Source organism: Dicentrarchus labrax, unplaced genomic scaffold (genome assembly GCF_905237075.1).
Source record: "Dicentrarchus labrax unplaced genomic scaffold, dlabrax2021, whole genome shotgun sequence".
Lineage (NCBI taxonomy): Eukaryota > Metazoa > Chordata > Actinopteri > Moronidae > Dicentrarchus > Dicentrarchus labrax.
In genome coordinates this window covers 14,406,714-14,431,243 of record NW_026136714.1, presented here as the reverse complement: position 1 = coordinate 14,431,243, position 24,530 = coordinate 14,406,714, and the positions used below count along the sequence as shown (strand labels likewise).

The window sequence follows — 24,530 nt, the reverse complement described above, 5'->3', positions numbered from 1 at the left end:
GAGCTACCAGCGTGGTTTAACGTTAGCTGTGTGTGAAGCTGTGTGTGCTCAGAAACAACATTGGCGGCTGCAAAAAAGGTTAGTGTGGATGCTGCTAGCATCAGTTATATCAGAACTGGAGAGTATTTCATCACTGAAAGAAGAGCAAAGAACGGCACTGAAGGCTTTTCTCAGTGGAAAAGATGTTTTTGTTCATTCGTGATATATTAGGATAGACAAGTGGTTCATCCAGTCATCTGCCAAGTAGTGTAGTTTTTTGAAAGCGCCTGCCCTTTTCCAAACAGCTAGAAACTGATGCATTTCCATATGGCTCTTTGTAACAAACCATCTGGTGCAGTCAGGTTACTGAGGAGTATGATTTTTTAGACACTAAGGCGTAAGAAGTACCTTAATTTCCACCATGAGCTGTGTGTCACAACTTCTGCTGCAGCTCAGACTGTTGAACATATTGATAAGCAGGCCATATCAACGGGCCAAACTACAATAACCAAATTCCTGTTGTTTTTAGGACAGCAGCATGCACCTGTCCCCTTCACCTGTCCCCTCATGTATTATCTTTGCCTCTACCTCCGCGCCCCCCTGGGTAAGCACATTTCACAGTTTGTAAACCTTTGCTCTAAACCAAACCTGTTCACTTGCTCCTGGGGACATTACAGATGGCTATTATCAAGTGTGTGCTTGCAAGTGTGTGTTTACACGCATCCACCTGTATACTGGTCTTGGGCACACAGTCGTAGGAGATGCCCACAGGGACCAGACTAACATCGGGGACAGATCCCTCTTTGATGAGATGTCTGATGCGAGCCAGCCACTGGCTCCCTAGGCCAGACTCCGCTGACACACCAACACTTATCGCCTGGTCCTCATGTAGCAGCTCACGTACCAGCTGAGGAAGGAAGAAAGAGAAAGGGGGAGAGAGAAAGATGACAAAGGTCTTAAAAGTCCTGGCAGTAGAGGAGCATCACCATAAAATGCCTGCCATGCATTTTTAAAATATACATATAAGTAATATAGCCAAACAGACTTTGGAGGGAATACAAAGAGGCAGGAAAACAGAGTGTGGAAGGCAGCAGAGGGAGGAGAAGTCAAAATGCAGGAAGGAGGCAGGATAAAGAGCAGAAATAAAAAGGGACTGTGGGGTACACTTCATGACAGTAAGAGACCCTTCCCTTGCCCCAAGTACTGTTTTCCCCTTACAGACAAGGAAAATTCAATTACTATTGAACAGCAGCTAAGCAGGCATACACTCAATAAACAATAAAGGTCTATTAACATTGAAATACAACCAATAAACAAGCCTGCTTTCTCACGCACAGCCAATATGCTTACTCACATAAATGGTCAATGAAAAAAAAAAAAAAACTACTCACTGCGTCACTCATAAACAATCTGTTTATGTTCCACTGTGGCTGTAGTCTTGTAGATTAATGTCAGACTGAGACGCTTTATTGAGCTGTATAGCACAATATTGATCTTAATAAAGAGAGTAACTCCTACAAATGAAACAGGTCTTTAGCCAAACTGATGCAAAGCACAAAAGAGCTCCCTTGCTAGATACAAAGACAGGAAGATATTAATGATGAACAGGTGTTGATGATAAAAACCTAGACAAGGGGGACAGAGAATAAGACAAAGAGTACAAAGAAGGTACTAGAGAAAAGTGTGATAGATGCAATAGAGGAGAGAGCAAGGCCACATAAATCTCCAAAAATAAAAGGGGAAACAAACACAAATTTCCTTCTTTATAAAAATAGAAACAACCTGCTCAGACCTGCCAGGCTCACACAATCAAGCCAACCAATATTCTTCTCATTTCTCCGCCCTCTACTCATTGCTTTGTCACTCCAACCAACTCCAAAGCTGCAATCTCTGTAGCAAAACTCCAGCCCATTGGTAATTTTGAGAATGAATAGTGAGTGAGACGAGGCTGGGGAATGAGAGAGAGGATGAAAAGACAGGTTGTATTCTGACTGAGGAGCTGACTGTGATAACACTCCACTGCGGAGTGCAATAAAAAGTGTGTGTATGTGAGTGAGTATGAATTGAACCGAATACACATACACTAAACAGCCAAATTACTGGGACAGGTATCTTTTGCTTACCCTGCAATTTTATATAATTACCTGCTGTCATGAAGGGTTTTTTTTTTTTTTTTTTAGCAAAATGCATTAGCAACATGTTTTCAGATTCGTAGCCCAGTGCTTTTTTCCCATCTACTAGTAAACACACTGTTTTTGGGTTCAGATATGCAGCTAATGAGAAACTGCTCCAATTGTCAGGCTGAAATGATTTGTAGCAAAAGTGTTTTTATGGTTGGTGGCTCTGAGAAAATGGTACATGAAACCTGAATTAGCTTTTGACTGTTGAGAGGGATATTTGCATATGTGAAAAACAGTTGTTGAAAGCCTTCTGTAACGCGAGGGAGCTTTGCAAACAGCGCGGTAGTTAATGTAGTTAAGTGTGTTTTAAGTACATCTTAATTGGGGGGTGAGAATACAAATCAACCCGAAAGTCCGTCTTTAGATGGTTGTCGGTGAGAAGAAGTTGGCATCACTGCAGGCTACAAGCTGTACTTGAGGCTATTGGCTAAATGAGCTTCATGTAGCTTCTCCAAGTGCATCTTCAATTGACAATTATACCTAAAAATAGACTTTAGCTCAGATTTTTCTACTGGTGTTGTTCTAGGGATTATAATGTTTTTGTGTGAGTTGGTTGGACTTTGTTGATCCTTTTTGTCTGGCACCACCATGAGGTTTACATTTGTGGTTTTAAGTGAAATATCTCAACTATTGGATAGATTAACATGTAAGTTGATACAGACATTCATGTATGATGTAATAACTTTGAACCCCATGACTTTTCATTTAGCGCCATCATCAGGTAAAAGACTTTTCCATCATCCTCGGCTGTATTATGTGTTATTTAGCAAATATTAGAATACTAACATGGTGAACATGGTAAAGATTTACATGCTAATCACCAGCATTTTAGCATCATCATTGTAAGGATGTGAGGTTAGCATATAGCTCATAGCTCTGCTGTGCCTTGGTACAGACAGAGAGCAGCTGGCATGGCTGTATACTCTTAGTCAATTGTCTGGACCCCAGGGAAGACCAAAATGTTGCTCTTCCTCACTGACTCAGAAGTTAATTCGTACTTCAAACCTCATAAAACTACAATCACCATGAAAATCGTCACATCCTATCTCATCTTATTCCCTACTATGTCAGACTTACGGAGGTCATGACAGATGAGTACAGACTGTTCATCTCAGCATCCTGCTCAGTCAGTGCAGAAGGCGGCAGGAGGACCACACCAACTTTCTGCAGGATTGATCTGTAGGATAAAAACAGGATACTGGATCTCAGACAGGACTAGTTTAATTTAAGAAGCTTGGAGTGATGAAGCATCTTTACAATGTGTTCAAAATTAAATTGACTGGATTAAATATTATGCCGTGAATAAAAGCGATAAATTCAGCATCTCAGTTCTGGCAAAAAGGGTGTCTGCATTATTTGTGGGGGAAGATACTGTATGTTCAGTATATAAATAAATATATATACTGTATAGTTGTTATCTCGGTGCAACTTGGCTGGCATCTTCTTTGTGAGTTTGTGTGTGTGTGTGTGTGTGTGTGTGTGTGTGTGTGTGTGTGTGTGTGTGTGTGTGACTATACCTCAGGAAGTAGCTATTAATCTGGAAGGGACAGAGAGTGTATGGGACTCTCAGGTTGTGACAGAAGAGCACCAGAGGGAGGAGAGCACAGTCCACGATGCTCTGACGCACATACACGTAAACCAGCAGAGACCCCTGAATTACACAACAGAAGCAGATTTAGATGAAAGAGATTCTCCACATTGTAATTTATTAAGGAAAACAATGGTGGACTGGACAGAGGTGGCGTACGGATTAGGAAAGGTTTCAGATAATATCAGCAGAATGGAACGCAGAGAAAATACCATTATAATTTAAAAGCAGCAGGGAAACAAAATGGTACAATCTTATTATTTTGATTACAAGTGCAGGCAGAGATTATATGTAAAGTATACATGTGGGGAGTTTAAGTGACTGTACATACAGTAGACGTGGGCAGCGTACAATCTGTGTTTTCATACAATCAGTTCGATTATTCTGTTGTGGGCCTTTATCCTTTGAGCAACATTTGATTTTTTTTTCATTACAGACATGGAAATGAAGAGCTACTATCCAAAACTCAATTATGTATCGAGTGAAGTCAAAGCAGAGAGATAAAACATGATTGTACTTTTGTGGATATAATAGTGCCACTACAGTAAAGAAAGGGTAATAAGGTTTGCAATAAAAGTGCTGCAATAATAAAACATGTAAGTAGTCAAGAGTATTGCTAGGTTCTATTAAAGCGATGATGAAAACAAGTTTATTACTTTTTTTATTTTTGTTCATCATCTTTTATCTATCTTTTGTCTATGCCAAACCTGTTCTGAAAATCTCAAAATAATTAGTCATCAGATATAATGACGTCACATGATATGATTATTATTTTATCTGTAATCAATACACAGTTAAATATATGAAGACATCTATGAGGGTGCCTTGTTATTTTAATCTATGTGTGAAATAATACAAGATGAATCAGATTATACATTTGAGGGTAGATTGAGACACACTAAAACTAAATCCATTTTGTACACGATCCTCCCATTTCCAGGTTTCAAAAACACATTTGGACAAATTAAGAATAATGCATTTCAGTGAGATCTAGGCTAAAGACATAGTTCACTGAATTCATTCATGCCCATCTTGAACCCCTAAAAACAGCAGCCTCTCTCTTTCCTGAGACGTTTTTACTTGTATTTATTTAGTCAACCATGTAATTAGAGATGTGTGGTCTTCAGTAAAAAAACAGAAAATAATTAAGTATAACAAAGCAAGTAAGAGAAAATCAAAAGTTTTAAGTATTTTCTTACAGACTTTTAAAAGTAACACTGAAAAATCTGACATTTCTGTGAACCTTAAAACCTTTCGTAGTAGATGTATACGAACTGTAGCTGTTTACCATCTCATTAGATCAATAGAGCACAGCCTAGTTTCACATCCTGTGTCTGATTCTGTGTGAAAACAAAACATCATAGTATCTGTGTCCAATACAACGTGCGCTTTCCATGTTTGGGAGAAAGAGTTGACACCCGTTGTGGAAGATTTTCATCTGCATATGTATGTGTGTTTTTAGATACGTTTACCTCTTGTGAAGCTCTGTGCAAAGCCGGTAGATGGTTGAGGTTAATCTGAATGCTGTCAAACATGGAAGCAAACATCTTCAGCATCACCCAGCCCACAAATCTACTCAGGATAGATATATCGAAAGACGAAAGAAAGAATGGTAGAAACAATTAGTAACTGGAGATGAGGAGGGGAGGGGGACAATGTACAGGCAATAATGGACAGATAGTGGTAAAGCTAAGAAGAAAATTCAGGCTTCCCACTCTTTTTGAGAAATTATTTTCCAGGACTTTTTCTTGACAATAGAGGACAGCAGTTGCTCATCAATGGTTATATACAGATATGCGTATTATTGACACATTTAACACTGGTGATCCAGTGATCCAGGGTTCAAGTTAAAGTGCCTCAGGTTTATTACAGGTAGGTGGTCAGCGTTTATTGGACGCTTCGTGTTAGCTTGTTTTTGTGCCACAGCCAACTTATCGCTCCAAGTACAAGCTTATTTCGGTTCTGCTTCGCATCTGGTAAACTCAATTTGAAGTGTCATAGCATGCAGCCTATCCTACAGTTTCAAACAAATTACGCACCTAAGTTTATGTAGGCGATCGGAGTGAGGGACTTAAATACAAATACAAGAGAAATTATTTCCAGGGTATTTGGTTATTTTAACAAATTCCCACGTGTTTCCAGGACGTGCGTTAACCCTGAGAAATAGCCACCAATAACGGGATGTTAAGCAAAATGGAGCTTTAACAGAGAAAGTGAGGATTGATTTAAGTGTGACAACATGTAAATGAGATAGATGGGAGTAAGACAAAGTGGAGAGAAGAGAGATAAGGATAAGAAAGAAAATGATGACATAAGGAAAAAAGCAAAAACGGAAAGCGATAAAGTCGGGTGTGTGTGAGGGTGACAGCTGTAGATAGAGACGAAGGCTGAGGCTGTAAATGAGGGGGAGAGAAAGAGAGAAGAAAGACAGTACCGGGCAGATCTTTACAAGAGATTCCAAAGACTAAAAAAGCCCCAAAAAGTTTCTTTAAAAAATGTTTTTTAAAAAAGCAATAAGTTTCCACTCCATTTCACTAGACATTTGCAGAAATCTAATACTGTCTGTGGCTACAGCAACAGGCTCTTAAGACCTGTCAGAGTCATAACACCCTATTTCAATTTAAAATACAACACGTATATTTTGGCCAGGAACGATCGAAGAGTGTTGCATGTCCTCCAATGGCCTGGGTTAGTTTATGCCTCAACAACTGTCAGTCATCTTGAAGAGCACAATGACGGGTGCCTCCTCAAGCACCTGTAAGTACTACCTTTATGTCTAGGAGCATAGAATATATGGGCAGCCAGGATACCAGATTTAAATAATCTGTTTGTTTTCTGCCCAGACGATGTTAGGCGACTGACAGTTGGAGCACTTCCAAAGTTTGGGAAGGCATGAAAGTTTTATCAGTTTAATCGTAAGTAAAAATAAACAAAACAATGAGCAACTGTGTTAGAAAGTGTCTTCTTTTGTTCTTAGATCAAAAAACGGTTGTGTACATAAAACTGTGAAGAAAGAATATCTAATCACTGATTCATCTACGCTATCAGTGTTTGACTGACTTCTTCTCCACAGCAACGGCCACTGAAGCTCTTGGGTATGGCATTACTTTGAGGTTATGGCTGTATTTATAATTTTGTTATTGTAAACAAAATCCCATTCACTCAAAACCTTCTGACTGTCTGATGCTCTCGGCCCCAAGCCCATTTGTTTCTCTAAAAACTACTCAAGACTATAAACTTAATTTGAAAAAAGGCTAATACTTTGAAAAATAGCTGAGCACTGTAGTTTTTTTCAGCCGTAGAGTTTGTGCTCTAGCGAGTATGTATGGCAGCAGGACAGTGCATGTGTGATTGGCTCAAAATAAACCACAGTGCCCATGTTTATCATCAGGCAGTGCAACAATGTGGCTTATAGATGTGTTGACAACCATGGAGGTGTATGGCACAGAGAAATAAGATTTATATACTGCAGGATCGAATAATTATTGGCCTTTGTTGACAATCAGAAAAATATATTAACGTTCCATCCATTAAGTAGAGGCACCAAATGTAATTGTCACAAATAAAGTAGCAATCATTTAAACTGCTGGGCACAACAGAAACCTTTAGGATCATTGTTATCCAAAAGACTATTTTGAGGACGAATGAGCGTATTTATTTCTTGTTACTTTAAAGTGAAAGGATTGCATAGTGCAGCTTTAAATTGATACACCAAAGTATTTTATTAATAAATACACAATAAACACCTCGCCCTTTGCCCATCGGCCCACACACATACACAAACACACAAACACACACCGCAAGAGGCCAGGGAAGATGCAGGTGTTAATGAGGGGGAGGAATGGTGAGAGGCGGTTGATCTGCCCTCGGCTGTCTCCCCCCTGAGGTGCTTTATGCTCTGCTGTGAGCACCTCCTTAACCCTGAAACACATGGTCACAGGACAGCACGGTTAACACAGCACAAAGCCTCTTCTGTGCTGCACACGGACAAACACCCGCCTTCCAGTAACACAACAAGAACAACATCCCTGAGTAAAGAGGTTACATAAAGGTTAAACTCAATTACACCGAAGGAGAGAAGACAACAAATACAAACTGCAGACTCGGTGACAGAGATAGGGAAAGTGTGACGACAGTCCAAAGTTATCCCATTTCTCTTCATTCACCCTGCACAGACCTCGTGATAGCCTTCATTTTCTATATCTTTGTTTTTGTCTCTTATCTCCTCTCCTCCTCTGTCTTTCCCTCTCACCAGAACTGAAGGACCTGTTTCATTTTCTGTATCTCTGCCTATCATTTATTTACTCTCCTCTGGCATCTCTAGTCCTCTTCTCCTGATTCTCTTTCCCCTCGGGTACCTGTTGCTTTGACAGACTCTCTCCAGTCTGTTTCTAACAGGACTCGCGTAAACCTTGCACCCACTCACAAAGAGCGCGCAGCACACCCTCCGCACCAGCCAGCCTCGATACCTACGACAGCAAACACACAATGCAGAGGCAGAAAATGAGCAAGGGTGAGTGTGTTGGGATTGAAAAGTCTTCGTATGCGTTTACCTGAATCCTGTAGATACTATCAATACCTGGTGTGCGTCTCGTTGACACTCAGCAAGTTGTGGAAGCCAAGGGAAGAGTTTTGTCCAAGCTTCTTACGCTAAGCCATGATAGAAAAACACAGATGACCTGGGAGTCAACATCAACCCAGAATGAACTCTGCTGCACAAAATCCAATTCACTGTTTAAAAAGGACACATGCACCTGAAGGATGAATGAAATAATCTTCAAATTGACTAAACAAGCTTAGTCATGCAAGGTCAGTATCTGTCAGTGAAATTGTTTGTTTTCTAATAATTTGGACTTACATAAATTAGATTCGTTGGATGGTATCACTATACAGCCTACCACTCACATTTCATTAGGCTAGTTTTCAACCTTTCCTTTCTCTCTCTAACCTTCTCTGGCCTCTGCACTGCACACTCACCTGACTATCTGGGGTGCACTGGTGGCAGCATTGGCCAACAAGTGGTCTGAACTTGCCCAGGCTGGGAGGCACCGTCTTCAGCTTCTTCTTGATCTTTGGTTCCAGTGACAACTGAGAGGGAAGAAAACAGAATTACACAAACAAGGTGTCACATACACAGAGTTTACAACCACAGCCACTAATTTAAATGACACACAGTTGCCATTTCACTTGCACTGACAAATGATAGAAACAGCTTCAATATGATATAATACAATTCAGCAGCACCGCAAACTGCAGCCTCCAAACGGATCATAGAGTCAAAACAGCTTCCTTTGTGAAGGTAACATTATAACCTTCATGGTATTGCAGAACTGTTATTAGACTGCATTCATTTTATCTTGGGTGTACCGAATGTACTGACAACTGAGTGTATGTAGTAATTCATAGGGACTGAACTTGCTCCATCTAATTTTGAACAGGATAAGTCAGAGATGCCCCAGTTGGTTACAAACTCACTACTGACCTAGCCAGTGCATTTACATCCTTCAGTTTAAAGTCTGTTTTCTGCAGTGACCAGATTTCATTATATATACAACAAATCTGGTTTCTGTAATTGAAGTAGAGAATCAGAGAAACACAATTTCCCCAACCAAATTTCTTGTGGAGAATACTGATTTCCTGGCCATGTACAGTATATGCACAACTTGGTTTCTAAGAGTTATTTTTACATGTCAACATGTGCCTGACAAAGAAAGACTGGGACAGGCAAAGAATCACTGTGACAGCAGGGCAGTGGGATCAAAGGAGAGATCATTACTCATAGAAATGTATCCTTATATTCAAATAATTCCACCCACTATAACTAACACAAAGTAGCCTTCAGAAGGCTAATTAAGTCTGCTTTTTTGTAAAATTAAGACACATTTGTGTTGTAAAAAAAAGCTACAGAGCCTGTTCTCTCACTGCACCATTAGCCCTGCAACACATAAAAATAAGGTCAGGGGTAGAAGAAAAATCTGATTACTGACCTACTGCATATTATACGTTTATTATACACGGATTTACAGTAGCCAGGTTTCTATCAGTGCATGTAAACCTGTCCCAGTAACCTTGACTCCTGTGTGCATATAAACTGACAAGTTTATAAAACATGTCAGTATTGATAAAATGTCATATTACTGCCAGCGAGCTACATTTGATTTCACCAGCTCTTCAGAAATATAACAGCACTGGTAAATAAACGGAGAAAAAATAAAAGCCATTTAAATGCTTTGATTCTTTGCTCCTAAATTTGATTTTGAGTTTGTTATGATTTCTGTGTTGCTATGATTGGGTTAACTTTGAAACCATGGTAGCATGCAATAACTTGCAGTGCAGTAAATATTAATACAGCGCCCATATGAGACCCAGTATCAGGCAATCAGTGCACATCAGGCATAAACAGCTCATGCACTGAAGCACAGGCCACACTGTGAACTGTATACTAATCAGCCAGACTTAAGGTCTCTTGAAGCAAGTTGACTGATGGTCAGTTATACAAATATTTGTATTATGATAACAAACAGCAACAATACCCACTAATTATCGTGTAGTGTGTGCATGTGGGCTTTCAATGCCTGAAATTAAGTGTTAGTTAGGATTCATACTGGTTACCCTGTTTAAATACAGGAGCTAATGAATCTCCTAAAATCAATGACACTTTCTCTTGGTTGAATGATGATGATGGATACCAGAAAACAGAGCAAACAGAGCAGCTGAGTGAATCAGTGCCTTGCCAGGAAAAGGTCAATTTAAAGACAAAACACTGCTGCAATGACAAAGTGTAGCTCGAACTGTCAATCATTCAAATGACCATACTACAGGAATGGTATAAACACAAAAGGGATAACAGTAAATGACACAAATATGAAGGGAAAGCAAAATACCAGCGCACATGTTTAATGGATAGTTCGACATTTTGGGCTCATTCACTGAAAAGACTGATACCAGGCTAATTTTTCAAGTCTGTTAACTGGCAACCAATTCCCAATTCTAGCCATGGTGCTGCCATTTTTAATTACGTTTTTCCTACCTTCCCCTTTTTTTTTAGTACATTAGCTAAATCAACTCACAGAGCCTTGAAACTCACTCAAGACAGCTAATGAAACAAATGCTCACATTGGTTTTTGTTCAAGTTAACTAATTTTAGTTTAGATTCATTTTAATAGTGTTAAAATGATCAATTGAATCAGCCAACTGGCACAAAACATTGAATTCATAAACTATGGTGTCTGGAAAGTCAACAGACATTTGTGGTTTTAGGAGGAGTATTGTATTCTTAATATTTCTAAATAAAAGGGTTGGGGCAATTGGACAACATATAGTTTGAACGAGTGAGAGAAAAAACAACGTAGAGCCAGAATAATAATATGTTGGAACAGTAGAATAACTAACCAAGATGGTTTTTGTGAGTGTCAGTTAATGATTAAATACTGCCCATCATGTCAATATCAAGTTTGACAAAAAACAACTGTTTATCAAAATTGTTACTGGCACTTAAAGGTCCAGGGTGCACCTTTACGAGGATCTATTGGCTGTTATCTGCAGCTTCAATGCTAGATGCCACAAAATACTACACACTGGTCCTTTAAGCTGGTCTCAGTTCGAGAGAAACTTGTGGGAAATGAACATTTTAGATTTAGTCAGGCTCAGTAACTCAATGTATTGATTTGGTGATGCCTTTGTGATTCTCTATGTTTAAGTTGTGAGGAAGTCAGGTCAAAATGCACTGACAGTCAACTCAGAGCTACACTGTAACATTAAAGCCCATTGTACTGAGGAAAGGTTATTTGACATATGATTAACACCTGAATGTGTCATTTGTTCTTCTGTTTACCTGATGGTAAAGGCAAAGCACTCTGAAAGCCACTTTAGATAACAACTATGTTGAGGTCCTTTCTTCATGCAGCTTGAAGTAAAGAGACTTGATTCATCACATTGAGTCTGTAATTCTGCATAAAATTACAAACACTCAATAACTCCAGAAAGTGTACAGTTGTTTAGTAAGAAAAACAGCTGTAAGAATATTTCCTTTCTTTACGTTTTCTGAGTTTATTTTGTTTATTCATTTAAACACAGTGAACTTGCCGCTGACACACATCCAGCTGGTGGTGGGGGCGGACACCTAGGCAGATACTAGGTATATCTGCCTAATTGACCTTAATCGCCGGTTGTTGGGCTGATGGTAGCCGGTTGAAAATTTTTAACATATCTCTCAGCCCTACTAGACAAACAAGAGTTTGTTATCCACCCCCGTGGCATATTCACGGTCACAAGACTCCGGAAACTCAGCATGCCAAACTGTTTGTAAAAACAAATAGCAACTCCCCATAAAACCACAAAATGTTGTTTTCACATTTCTGTTTGTGAATAAGCAATTAGCATATTTCCCAAAAGTAGTCAAGTACTGGTTTAAAAAAAAAAAAAAAAAAAAAAACGTCTTAATTTTCTGATGCATCAGTATGACTCACTGATACATCACATCCTGAGATTTGGTAAACACCAAACAGCATTAAGCAACTGGGGTTGTGCATGTTCTCTTGTGATTGTGAAGAACAAAGAGTTTGAGATTACTGCACATGAAGTAAGTGGGAGATGACAGTGGGAGAGAGTCACGCAGCCAGTGTTCTTACAGCAGGTCTATTCTGTTGAATTGGTGGAGGGACCATGTCTTTGTTTATCCCGTCGTTCTTCTCCTGCACCATGTTGAGCCCCCTGCAGGCTTCTACCCAGGGACCTACCGAAGAATAAATTAGAGGAGAGAGTATATTATACGGTGTCATGTTAAAACAGTGCATTCTCACATTGTGTTCTGGTAATAAGGACATTTTGTAAGCATGTGAATGTGAGTTGGCAGTAATTTTTAGGAGCTTTTTTAGGCATTGCTTTGAGAAAAGGCTTCACCTCTCCAATTTAAGAAAATAAACACACATGCACTCACACACACACTCTCTCACACACACACACACACACACACACACACACACACACACACACACACACACACACACACTCTCAGTATGAAACAAAATTCATTTTGTCCTCTGGTCCTTGGCAGGGGAGTGTTGGCAGCACTCACCCATCTATCACCCTGTGCCCATAGCTACAATTTCACCCATCTAACCAGCACTTCTTCCCCTCCACCATAACAAATTCTCTCCAATTCTTAACTTAACCTTCATTCTTTTCAGTTAAGGGAAAGTAGCTTCTTGCTGCTGATTTCCTTGTGTTGCGTTTCTATTGTTTCACGTTATTGAACTTGTGGCAAACTTTAGTTTGAAAGTTTTGTGTTGTGCACTTCTGTATGCAGATAGGAATAAAACAAGGACAGAGCTGCCATTAAGAGGTTAGAGATTGAGAGGAACTCGAGGCTGTCTTTGCTCAGCAACGCACAGGTGCAGCGGGGCAGACACTCACTAGTGGGTTATAAATCATTAAAAGCAAGGTACATAGCCATCAGATGAAAAACAGCTCTTATGTAACTGATGCTGGTCCCTTGCCCACGCGGAAACCCAGTAATGAGAGTTGGCAACATAGGTCACAATGTAATACGATCTAGCTTAAAGAGGTTACCTAATTTATAAGTTGGCTGTGTCTGAGCTCAAATGAGTAATCATCTGAGATCAAGGTAGATTTCATACAGATCAACAGCCAGTGCAAACTCACCAAAGAGAGAGCTACCTCAGTATAAACGCCACCATCCTGAGAGAGCCTCCCTTTAGTTTTATGTAAGGCTTTGCTTCTACTACAAACGGATGAAGACGTGGATTGCTGTCATCCATTGGCACAAACGCTCTTCTAATACATCTTTCTGTGGTTACACCCATCAGATTCAGGAGTGTCATTAAGCTCAATGGGAGACTTTTCCTTTCGCTGTCTCCCACTCTGTTGATCCCACTCTGCCCCATTAACTTTGCTAATTAAAACTTAAGCCTTCCCCATGGGGAGATGCTCCATTTCAACAGGCTCACGTTCCCACATTCATTACCAACTCCAGTGGGAACAAAAACATTGATAAGATGTTCCCATGGCCCGGTGATGCTTCGCAGGTGCAGAGGGTGATGGAGGACACACGGCAGCAAAACAAGCAGTAAAGGGTGTAAAAGTGTAAATTACAGAGCCAGAGAATCAGAATCAGAATCAAAGGCTCTAATGGGGTTATATAAGCCACTCCAGAGGGAATATAAGTAGAGACAGCAGTGTGCCAAGGCCAGACCTGTGTAAGAGTCAACATACAACATGAATTCACACACTGATATATAGAAACATGACAGGCGTTCAAATCTGTACCTCCTCACACTTATGCTTGCTTAGTTCATCCCCTACCCGGAACTTAATTGATCAATTACAGTCTTTAATTAATATGCTGTAGTTTTCTAATGTGATAGCCCAGACGTAAGTAGGCCTGTGATGAGAAAGGATGAAAAATCAGAAGCCATTACGAGCTGCCAGGTCAGATTAGATTGCAGATCATTTTAGAGCAGCAGTCGAAGTGATGTTGGTGCGTTCAGGTCTATTCCCAAAGCCACTCAGTGATTAGTGTGGGCTTTAAATACACTTAGCGTCTGTTTGCAACGGAGACAGACATGGAGAATTAAGAATCTCAATCAGATCAGATGTTTGTCAATATACATATATTTTTTCCTTTTTATCCTCGCACATACAGCATCTGTATGTAGGTATAGATGTGACGTACTGCTCCAAAAACAAAACAAAACTAAAAACTAAAAAAGATCATTCTGACTTTTCTCATTGAAGTCTAAGTCTAAGACATAACATTGTATACGATGGGAAGGCAACAGAGGAATCATACACTGTATGTTTATGCCACACGAATTTAGACAAAAATAACTGAAAATACTGAAGAGCAGCACTGACATTGTTAACCTGACAATAAACCAAATGTAAAGTTCGAATGGTGACAGAGTATAACACTAATAATAGACCGGCTTATACATCGCATACAGTAAATTCAATTAAACAGCCACATGAATGGTAAACCAAGGTCTGCATTTCACTATGTATGTACTTGATAAAGAGGATGGTTAGCTACATGTTACCTAGTTACAACTTTTAAAAATATGTTTAAAAAAATAAAGCATCACTGCCAATTCACAATTTATTTGGAAAAACCTACCTGCCGCTGAGCTCCACCAAATTCCCACAGTGGAGCCGTTGCAACTCCTCCTGCACTAATAACTTGTTTACCAATTCAGTTTGTTTTGTATGCAGTCCTGGCTGAAATTCAAGCTGCATACAAATGAGCTTTTTTTTCTCCTTACTAGGAATAAGTTCCTTGGAAATTTTATAAAGGAACAATCAGCCAACAGACTACATGTGTCTTTCCCTCTTTTCATAGTCTTTGAAATGTTGAATGTCAGCAAGTCGTTCTTTCTCAGCTGCAGCAAGCCAACTAGCCTGATGACCTGTCAATTAAACATCAAAGGCAATGGCCAGGAAACAGGAATAATCCATATTTGGACATTTTGGACAACCCAGCATCTCCATAATAGTAATATTATTGTAAAAACAACACATGGGAGCAATTAACAGTAATTATTGTTTTTTCTATGAACTGATGGTAAGACCACAGCAATTAACACCCAATAAATAATAAATTGACAATTCTGAGTTTCTCTATCTTCATACAGTATCTGAAATGAATGGGGGTGTATGGGGCATGTGTGGGTGTGTCCCACATATTAAAAAGGCAGAGTCCTTTTGCTGCATGTCCCCCCCTTCCCCACCTTCCTGTCCCTCTACAAAATAACCTTAAAATAAAAAAGAATAGGAGTGTATGATATAATTAGATTACGCTCATGCATCTCGACCTATGTGAGCGTTGGCAAACACAAAGGAACTCTAAAAAGCAGTGTTGATAAGATGATTGCATCTGCAGCGAAAATCACTATTACAGGACAGCTCACTGCTGAAAAATAGACACACAATCGCATTGCAATAAAATGATTAACATCAATATGAGCCAAATGACTGTGGAAATTACAAGTTATCACATCACCGTTAAAAACTAACCAGGAATAAAAAGGGCTCCATTGTTAAGAGGGACTGTTGCGTTAATCATAAATCCTATATATCACCACAGGTCAACTGAGCGGTTGACCTTTTTTTTGACAATAATCACTCACTTAGTTACATTATGTGGTGTAAAAACATGGAGAGTCAATCTGTGGCCACAATAACTGTGACAAATGTTTGCTGTTGGCAGAGAATTCCTCCTCCTGTTGAAAAGAATATTCAAATCTCACTGTTGCTTTAACAAGGAAGAGATAAATGGGAAAACCCAGTGGCACATAGTGTATTGGTGATAGCGTTAACAGCGTGTCTTTGACATGATTATGAGCTTTCTTAAACAAACCAATGGAAAGAATTCTGCTGAGCAGGACAATAGATAACACCACAGGGACATCAACATGATGGGCTTTTATTTTCAGTCTGCAAGTAAAGCAGGCTATTCGAAAAAAGAATGTTGATATGGTAAACACACACACACAGCTATGCACCTGAATGCGTCCACTGTCTCTGTTTCACTGCACACACACATAGAAAATCAATCTGTGAATCAGTAGCTGTGCATCATGGAGCCAGAGAGCATCATTGATTTCCCAGAACAAAAGGAATTCTTTACAGTTTCCGTCTGCCCTCTTCCTCCCTTTAGCTGCACACTGTTTTATTTTAATGTCCATGCTTGTAGAAAACCCTTATATAAACACCCTAGCAGCAAACAATCAAACTAAAAGGTTTTCTGGTAAGGAATTCTGACTTACTGTACTACTATCTGATTAGATATGAGATTTTCATATGTCTGGGTAAGCACTGGGTAGTGCTGTCAGTTTAATGCGTTAAAGCAAACCCATTTTAACGGTGTAAATTTTTTTATCACAAGGTTAACGCCTAGCACATTTTGTAGTTTTTTCACATGCTGTTGCAACTAGTAACGTTAGAAAAACTACAACACCACACCGGATCTAGCTAGACCGGAAACAAAACAAAAGGCACGCCGCACACACTTGTTTAGGAGTAGTAGAGGTTACGTTTTGAGTGGATGGCGAGCGCGAGACGCCGTAATGGATGGATTCCTTGTCTGAAAATGTCAACAGGTTTGTCTGTTTGAGTAACTGGCTCAAAGCAAAGAAGTAGTAGGCGTTACAGTTCATTCTTTCTGAAATAAGAGGCTGGGTTGAGCTTCTGGTGAATAAAGAGCAGTAGCCTGACTGCTATGTTCAAAGCAAACTTGAGAAAAGTATTAAGCCATGGTTTAACTGCACTATAGGCTAAGTCCTAGTTTACCTTACATGTGCACTTTGTAATTTTATTTTGTATCGCCCTGTTTTGATCCCTTAGAAAGGGGCTGTTGAAGGGGCTGTTTGTGTGACAAAGTATTTTTTCACCCTTTTATTGATGGACAGTGTTGCATTGTGTGAGAGATTATTTGCTCCAAGTGAGAATGTTAGTGTGAAATTGAACACTATAGTATATGCTAATGTTGTTTCAACATTTGCACAAAGCAAGCCGATCCTCTTTTCCATGTTGATAAGAGCATTAAAATGAGAAAAAATAATGGGACAAAAAGAAATCAAGGGACATTTAGAATAGATAGAAATGTGCGATTAATTGCGAGTTAACTATGACATTAATGCGATTAATCGCGATTAAATATTTTAATCGTTTGACAGCACAACTTATGATATTTTATATTATATATTATATTATATTTTAAATTATATTTTTATTTTTGAATTCCAACACATTACATGGTTTATAAAAGTTGCAAAGAATAATAATATTATTACAAGAATCCTTTTGAGAACCACCTCATCCTCTATATTATTAAAAATCAGCTCCTACACTTGTATGAAAGGGCTATATTTTCAAAATACCCAACACAGGCATTCATTTTGTACAAAAATGAAACTATTGAGTTAATTTACCTTAAGAGATGACAGCGCCTGGTAGCTCACCTGGCAGAGCTGCTGCCCCATGTATCAAGGCTGAATCCTTGGTCACTATCAATTGAAGGCAATAAGGTTCTCAACATCCAGACTCAAAGCAGAGTCAGGATATGATCATATGAATATTATATTATTGATACGAATAATATTTTACTTGGAGAATGTGAGCCAACCTCCATAAGGCCCCATATTAAAATGCCCAACTTTACAGCAGAAAGAAACTTGTTTACAGACTGTTTTGGTCTAAATTCCCTGACTACACAGGGTGTACATTTTAATTTAACTTTAACTCACATTAAAGCTTAAAGTTATGGATAATTAAGGGTATGGAGTAAGAGTAACAGGTGGGTGCCATCACAGGCGGCTGTTTTGTTTTTTGTTTTTCATCAAGCTTCATCCGGCGCACCTCAGCTCCACCCACGCTCAACATGTTTGCCGATTTTTTGATTAGCTGGGACACAGCGGAGTTTAACAGCCACACTATGAGCTTCACAATGCTCTTCAGAAACCTATAGGTGACGTCACAGAGACTATGTCAATTTTTAAGGATACAGTCTAAGGTATCCCTCTGTTGTAGTTGTTGGGACTACAAAAACACAACCTCATGAACAATCATAAAGAGTAAAGGCACTGGCTTGCAGAGAGCAATCAAACCTATAAAGCTTTTATTTCAGCCTGACATCAAGTCACTCATGGAACTAATGTTAATTAGGGACAGCTGATACGACCTCCCGCCACTGTTCATCATTTTAACCAGTGAAAACGTCTATGTCGATGAAAAACGCTGCGAGCTGAATGTTTTGTACATTTTTGCTCTTTGTTAATAAGAGATAACAGATTTGTTACTGTCTGGGTTAATTCACTTCAAAATACAAAGAGTGATTACATGCATTTTGCTAACCTGGATGTCAGAATAGTCAATCACTGGTGTGACCAAATTATTTTTCATATTCATTTTCACTCACATATGGAGGAAAGTGTAGAACCGGGGCTGTCATTAAGGAGAACACTAACAGGCTAAGGTGGACAAAACACAGCGGAATACAGTAAAGAAAGCAGCCGAGTTTGATCTGCTTTATTTTACCCAATATGAGCCATTAAAATATTCCCTTAATAGTTTCCCATTTAATATCAGCACTCGAAGAAAGAAGTTAAATTGGAAATGAGAGCACATGTGGCCTGGATAAGAAAATAAATCATCTAAGTGCAGGTCTTCAAAAGAGTCCACTCATAACTAATAAATACTGCAATATCCTTCCACAGCTTGGTTGTCCCAAGTGATCAAACTGGCATTCAATTTCAGTTCAGAGTAAAATTCAGCAAAAATCACAATATCAGAATAATAATTTTTTTTAAGGAAGACATTTTGAAATATGAATAATAAATTATGATATTGTGCATGTTGGCTTGCAGTCACTTGAATGGAAATTAGCCATTTTAAATTTTATTAGTATCACCTGTTATTTTGAGTGATGTCCCATTCAAGTTCTTTTGGCCATTGATCCCTGTCCGACTCATTTAATATTGACTATCTGCCCATCCATTTGTTGCTTTGGTGCAGCCTTTGCCTGCTGAGTGTTAATTCCGGACATCTGTACAACTTTTGCGCATATCACATTAATACTTTACTCGTATTGCCCAATTGTTCGAAGGGCTTTAGTGGAACTTGCAGTGGGGTTGTAGTATGCAGCTCTCCACTGCTGTCTTTCTCCTCCAAGAGGGAACTGAGCCCTGCCCGTGGTGGTGTTATGCTGCGGGTGGGGCTGAGCCGATACACACAGCTCAGCAGAGTGGAAGAGAAATAGACAGCAGAGAGAGCTGACGAGTAAAAACACCTGTGTGACAGCTGATGTAAAACAAAAGGATCGGATTGGGTTTAATATAGCTCAATATAGCCAATGTCGATCAGTTAAGAAATGCCTTGATCAGCCCCAATATTGATCTTTGAGATCAGATTGGGACATCCCTAGTTTACCAATACTTTTACTAATTATAACTGTTTGTTTTCAGACATGATTTATTTTGAAATATGTCAGATATGGTTGGATATGATATTTTTCTGCCATTTGGGTGACCTCCATTTAGTCACAGCAAACAAGTCCCAGACAGAACAATAAAAAGATAAAGAGTGAGAGATAGAATTGCTGTGACTTTTGATGTTCTTTCATGAAAACAACATTAAAGAGCTCACAAAAACTGTGTGACTGAGGGAAAACAGGAGAGAGGGGAGACGGAGACAAGCTTAGAAAAAGAGAGATCAGATTGTTTTCGACTAACGGGATCTGATGATAATTACACTGATCATCATGTTTTTGACTAACAGGATCTGATGATAATTACACTGATCGCTGAGCTGTTCATAAGAGATAAAAAGGTTTCTACCTCATATTGAATTCACAAAAAAGGCAAGAACTAATTGCACGTCAGATACCCATCATCTCTCCTCCCTTCCACAATCTTTTATCTTGTCATTTCTCCCTCTCTCTTACCTTTAAACAGGTTTTCTCTCCATGATAAGACAGGATGTTTTCTTAACTACTGTGGGATACAAGACACATGAAACCTGGAAGAGAGTATGAGGTAAGGGCAAGAGGTGACATACCTGCAGCTATGCTTCTCAAATATGGAAACTGTGGACCACATAAACAAGTTTGCACATGAAACCCAGTTGCATTCAAAATTTCAAATAACAAACCAAAGAAGCTATATTAAGCGAGACACCTCAAACTGTAACCTACAAATCATGATGCAACCTGATGTCTTATGCAACTGGCCTATTTGGTAATTGATTCATGAACCAAAAATATTCAGGAGAGGTGAGCAGCCTTTATACAACACTTGGGAATAAATTGTGTAAACATATGTTAATGTTTCTGTGTCGAACGTTGGTGCAAAGTCCAACAACAGACTTCGCCAAAGGCTGCATTGATAATAAACAATGTAAGCTTGTTTGATCAACACCAACTGCACCATAACCTCCTCTTATCATCATATTGAATTCATAAACAAATATTCACTTCATCTTTGACCCAGAGCTGTCCTCTTCCTGCAGCAACAAAGACATAAGAACATACTGATCTAATTGAAAGCATAAAAAGGCAAGCCTGACATTCATGTGTATGCCTTAATATTGTACTGTAAGTGAAATTCCTCTACAGCTGAAAATAACTCACAGAAGGAATTCAATGAATTGTGTCAAGGCAGGCATACTGAATGGCTGCCTCTCTTCTTGAAATCTCAGATTGAGGAGAAAGAGTTTGAAAACATTCGGGGGAAGAGATTCATCATGAGGGGATGCACTAAAATAACATCTTTAACTTCTCCCACAGAAAGGAGTAATTTTCACGCAGAGTTCCTGGAAAACGGGTGTCTTGCATTACAGGGCGAAGAGCAGCATGGTGGGATTAAAAAAGTGACAAGCGGCGCACTCCTTGGAGCTCTTTCAAAATCACAGTTGTGAATCATTTGTTGTGTGTAATTTAAGAGCAGCTAAGAAAGCAAAGAGCTACGGGATATTAGAATGAGGACAGAAAGAAGTGCAGAAATTTAATTATTTAAATTTATCTCCTGAGTAACTTTTGAATTTATTATTTGGTCAAAAAAATATCCTAAAACTGTGAAAAATGTCCATCCTAGCAGCCAAAACCCAAGGTATCATAGAAGACTAAGAACCAGCATGTACTGTCAGTTTAATTGTTGACTACTGACTCTGTTCTTTTGGCTCTATATTTTTACTAATGTGTTAAATATCCTGTATAAATAAAGGGTAAGTTCATCAAATTTGACAAAGCTGGATCCATTTTGGCAATGCGGCTTAAGAAATTTACTTTTTAATTTAATTTTATGTTAATCAAAAATTGTTAATCAAACAGCAAAGTCCATCATAACATCCTAAAATGTAAATAGTTTTATTTAACTAAAAATACATCTGAAAATATTCACATTTCAAAAGCTGGAACCAGTTCATTTCTGCCATTTCCCCTTTTTTCTCTCGATTGAATAATCAATTAATAGACTACTAACAGGGGAGTCTGTGATCCTCTTGTTGGGATGATCTTGGTTCAGTTGATTGATAATGTAATCTATGAATCTATAATTTAATAACAGATAAATTAGTCAAATATTCGGCCTGTAAAATGCTTCACTGGGATGATAAGAGAACATTCAATTATTGGCTCATCACTACGGCACTCATAATCTCACTATGCATGAAGACCCCCCCCCCACACACACACACACGGATCGGAGACCAGGGTTCAATTAAGGTGATCAATATGACAGAATTATCAATATGTGAGTGTGAGTAAAAACTAAGTTCTTCAAACATGTCTGACCTACAGATGAATAATGGGTGACAGAGTGGTTTATAATTATCTAGAATTGTATTCATGGTCAGAGGAGTTGTACTGATGGTGTATAGCAAAAACAGTTGACAGCAACTTTAAATTAGACCAGAAACAGGCGGTCCTTTCATATAGTACGGCAAAAGGTTTCACTCATCAGAAACAAGCTGGATTGATCTTTGCAAAATATGAACTGCTTTTATAAGAGCAAGGTAAAGTAGTTGGAGTTTTGAGTGAAACGATGAAGGACATGAGAGCAACAGAGGAGAAGCTAAAGGCCACTGAATAAGTACAGTGAAAAGATCAGATGAAGGGTGGTGTAGTAAGTGAAGAGATTACCCAGATAATGTGGGTTCAAATCATTGGCAGACATCTGGCTGCTTTAGTGTCCTGGAGCAGCATGTACGCTCAAACAAGAAATGTTATGTTACCAGCATATGCACACACATGCATTGAATTATATAAAAAAATATATAAATTAATAATTTCTTAATGTACTGCTATTTATATCAAAACATGTCGAACTGGATTGGATGTACTAATGTTAAATAGTTTTAGCTTAAAGGGTAATCCAGTGATTTAGTATATACTGGTGGGCCCATGAAGCCCATTTTCCTCATAGACCTTCCTTCTAAAAGACATGTCTGTAAAACTGTTGGCAGGACAACTCCAACTTAGGGGTGGGTGATATGGGCAAAAAATAATATCTCGATATTTTGGGGGATTTTGGCGGTAACGATAATCAGTCGATATCCTTTAAAATGTGATTGGAATTGTCTGAGTTAGAGCTTGTGTCCACCAAACACGCTTTGAGCGCTGATAGCGCTCAAAAACTCATTTTCCGAGCGCCCAGCGATGTTACAAGTTGAACAGATTTTAACTTGAAGCGCTCTGAGCGCTGCGCTAAAAAAACGTCTCCGCTGACATCTTTTCACCGCTGAAGACGCGTAGTGCTCTGAACGCTAAAGCTCATAGGATTTGTATCGGCACTAAATCATCTGAAGTACCGGTAGCTTCAGGGACTGGAGTTGCTTGCATTTTCTCTCTACCATCACAACGCGCTGCTAAACTGTTGCAAGGAGGATGCTAGCGAGAGGTCATGTGATCACGTAGGCCCACTAGTCGTGTGACTGTATCCTTGTCAAAACAACAACAATATTATTGCAAACGATATATATCGCCAACCCCTACTTCAGCTGCACAAAAAGTCAATTATTACTCCTTGTATTATTATTTTTTTATTTCAGTGGAGGGTTTATATTTGTAAGATTTTCCTAGAGCCTAGAAAAGCTTTTTTATTTGCATGAAGCCAATGTAGTAAGTCTATGAGCCAAGAGGGCAAAACACTCGATGCCTAGTGGGTCGCACTCTGCAGAAGAAGACCCAGAAGCTAGACAATATTTTTCATTCAAGTGAGTGGGCACAATTTTGAGTCCGATATACACTTCTTATAATACATACCGAGGTCAGGCAAAAATCCCCTTTACTTCCCATCATGCAACATCAATGAGATCAGGGTTATTTTCTGAGACTTTCCCTCAGTCCAGGACAACAAAAGGCTTCATTCAAACCTATTGTTTTGTCAGGTTGTAATAATATTCATAACTGAAGTTCAGTGCCCCCTTTAAATTACAAAGAAAAATATAATAATTATTAGAAAAAATATTTAGCACTAAGTAAAAGAAACTGTGGGAAAACTTAACTGAAATCCACAAATAAAATGATTAACTAAAATTACATGACAACTGGGCAACTCCATCGGCCGAGCAAGATAGTGTGATCTCGAGCTGCAAACATTAGTCAATTCATCGATTATTTGTCAACAATAAAATTAATCACCTATTATTTTAATTATCAATTTATTGTTCTGAATCATTTTTTAAGAAAAAATGTTCAAATTATAGGATTTCAAAGCATCAAATGTGAGTACTTTCTGGTTTCTTTAGTCATCTATGACAGTAAACTGAATATCTTTTCATATCATTTTCTGGACCAAACAACTAATTGAAAATATACAAGAAATGAATTAATAATAACAATAACAATTTTTGCAGGCCTAGTGTGACACTGTCGAAATGTTCAGAACAGCAACAGAGTGGAACTTGTTTTTAACAAAAACTAGTATTGTTCAATTACACGGCTTTGTCGTTTAATCATATTACATTGTTAGTTAGTTTGTTAGTTACGCCACAGTTAATGTGAATGTGTATGCAATTCTACCACATGGTTAACATGCCTTCCGAGAAAAAAACGAAAGCAGGCAATTTAGGTCTCATGATCACAACTTTAATAGCAGATGAATCTAATACAATCAAGGCTGAGGGCTCTGTGGTTATATGTCAGACTAAGAGAGGGAGACATGTGAGGGTCATTAGGTGTCCTCAATGAGGAGCCCGTGGGCTGACAAGGGTGAATATTCTATGTGTGTCTCTCTCCCTCTTTTTCTCTCTCTAGCTATGGGTCTACGGCTAAA

The 24,530-nt window shown here is 38.8% G+C and overlaps 1 protein-coding gene across 6 annotated transcripts in view; it reads right to left on the bottom strand.

The window, feature by feature from the left end:
• The window catches only part of gpat2 (glycerol-3-phosphate acyltransferase 2, mitochondrial), a 113,176-nt gene that overhangs the window by 19,958 nt on the left and 68,688 nt on the right, over window positions 1-24,530 (bottom strand). For all 6 annotated transcript variants that reach the window (XM_051423490.1, XM_051423491.1, XM_051423492.1 and 3 more), the window contains 9 exons: window positions 12,378-12,481; window positions 8,725-8,835; window positions 8,327-8,397; window positions 8,106-8,216; window positions 7,546-7,668; window positions 5,220-5,319; window positions 3,677-3,810; window positions 3,237-3,336; window positions 707-886 (listed from right to left, as the gene is read on the bottom strand). In XM_051423490.1, coding sequence (XP_051279450.1) covers window positions 707-886; window positions 3,237-3,336; window positions 3,677-3,810; window positions 5,220-5,319; window positions 7,546-7,668; window positions 8,106-8,216; window positions 8,327-8,397; window positions 8,725-8,835; window positions 12,378-12,449 — 1,002 coding nt within the window. In that variant the 5' untranslated portion in view covers window positions 12,450-12,481. The remainder of the gene's footprint in view (window positions 1-706; window positions 887-3,236; window positions 3,337-3,676; window positions 3,811-5,219; window positions 5,320-7,545; window positions 7,669-8,105; window positions 8,217-8,326; window positions 8,398-8,724; window positions 8,836-12,377; window positions 12,482-24,530) is intronic.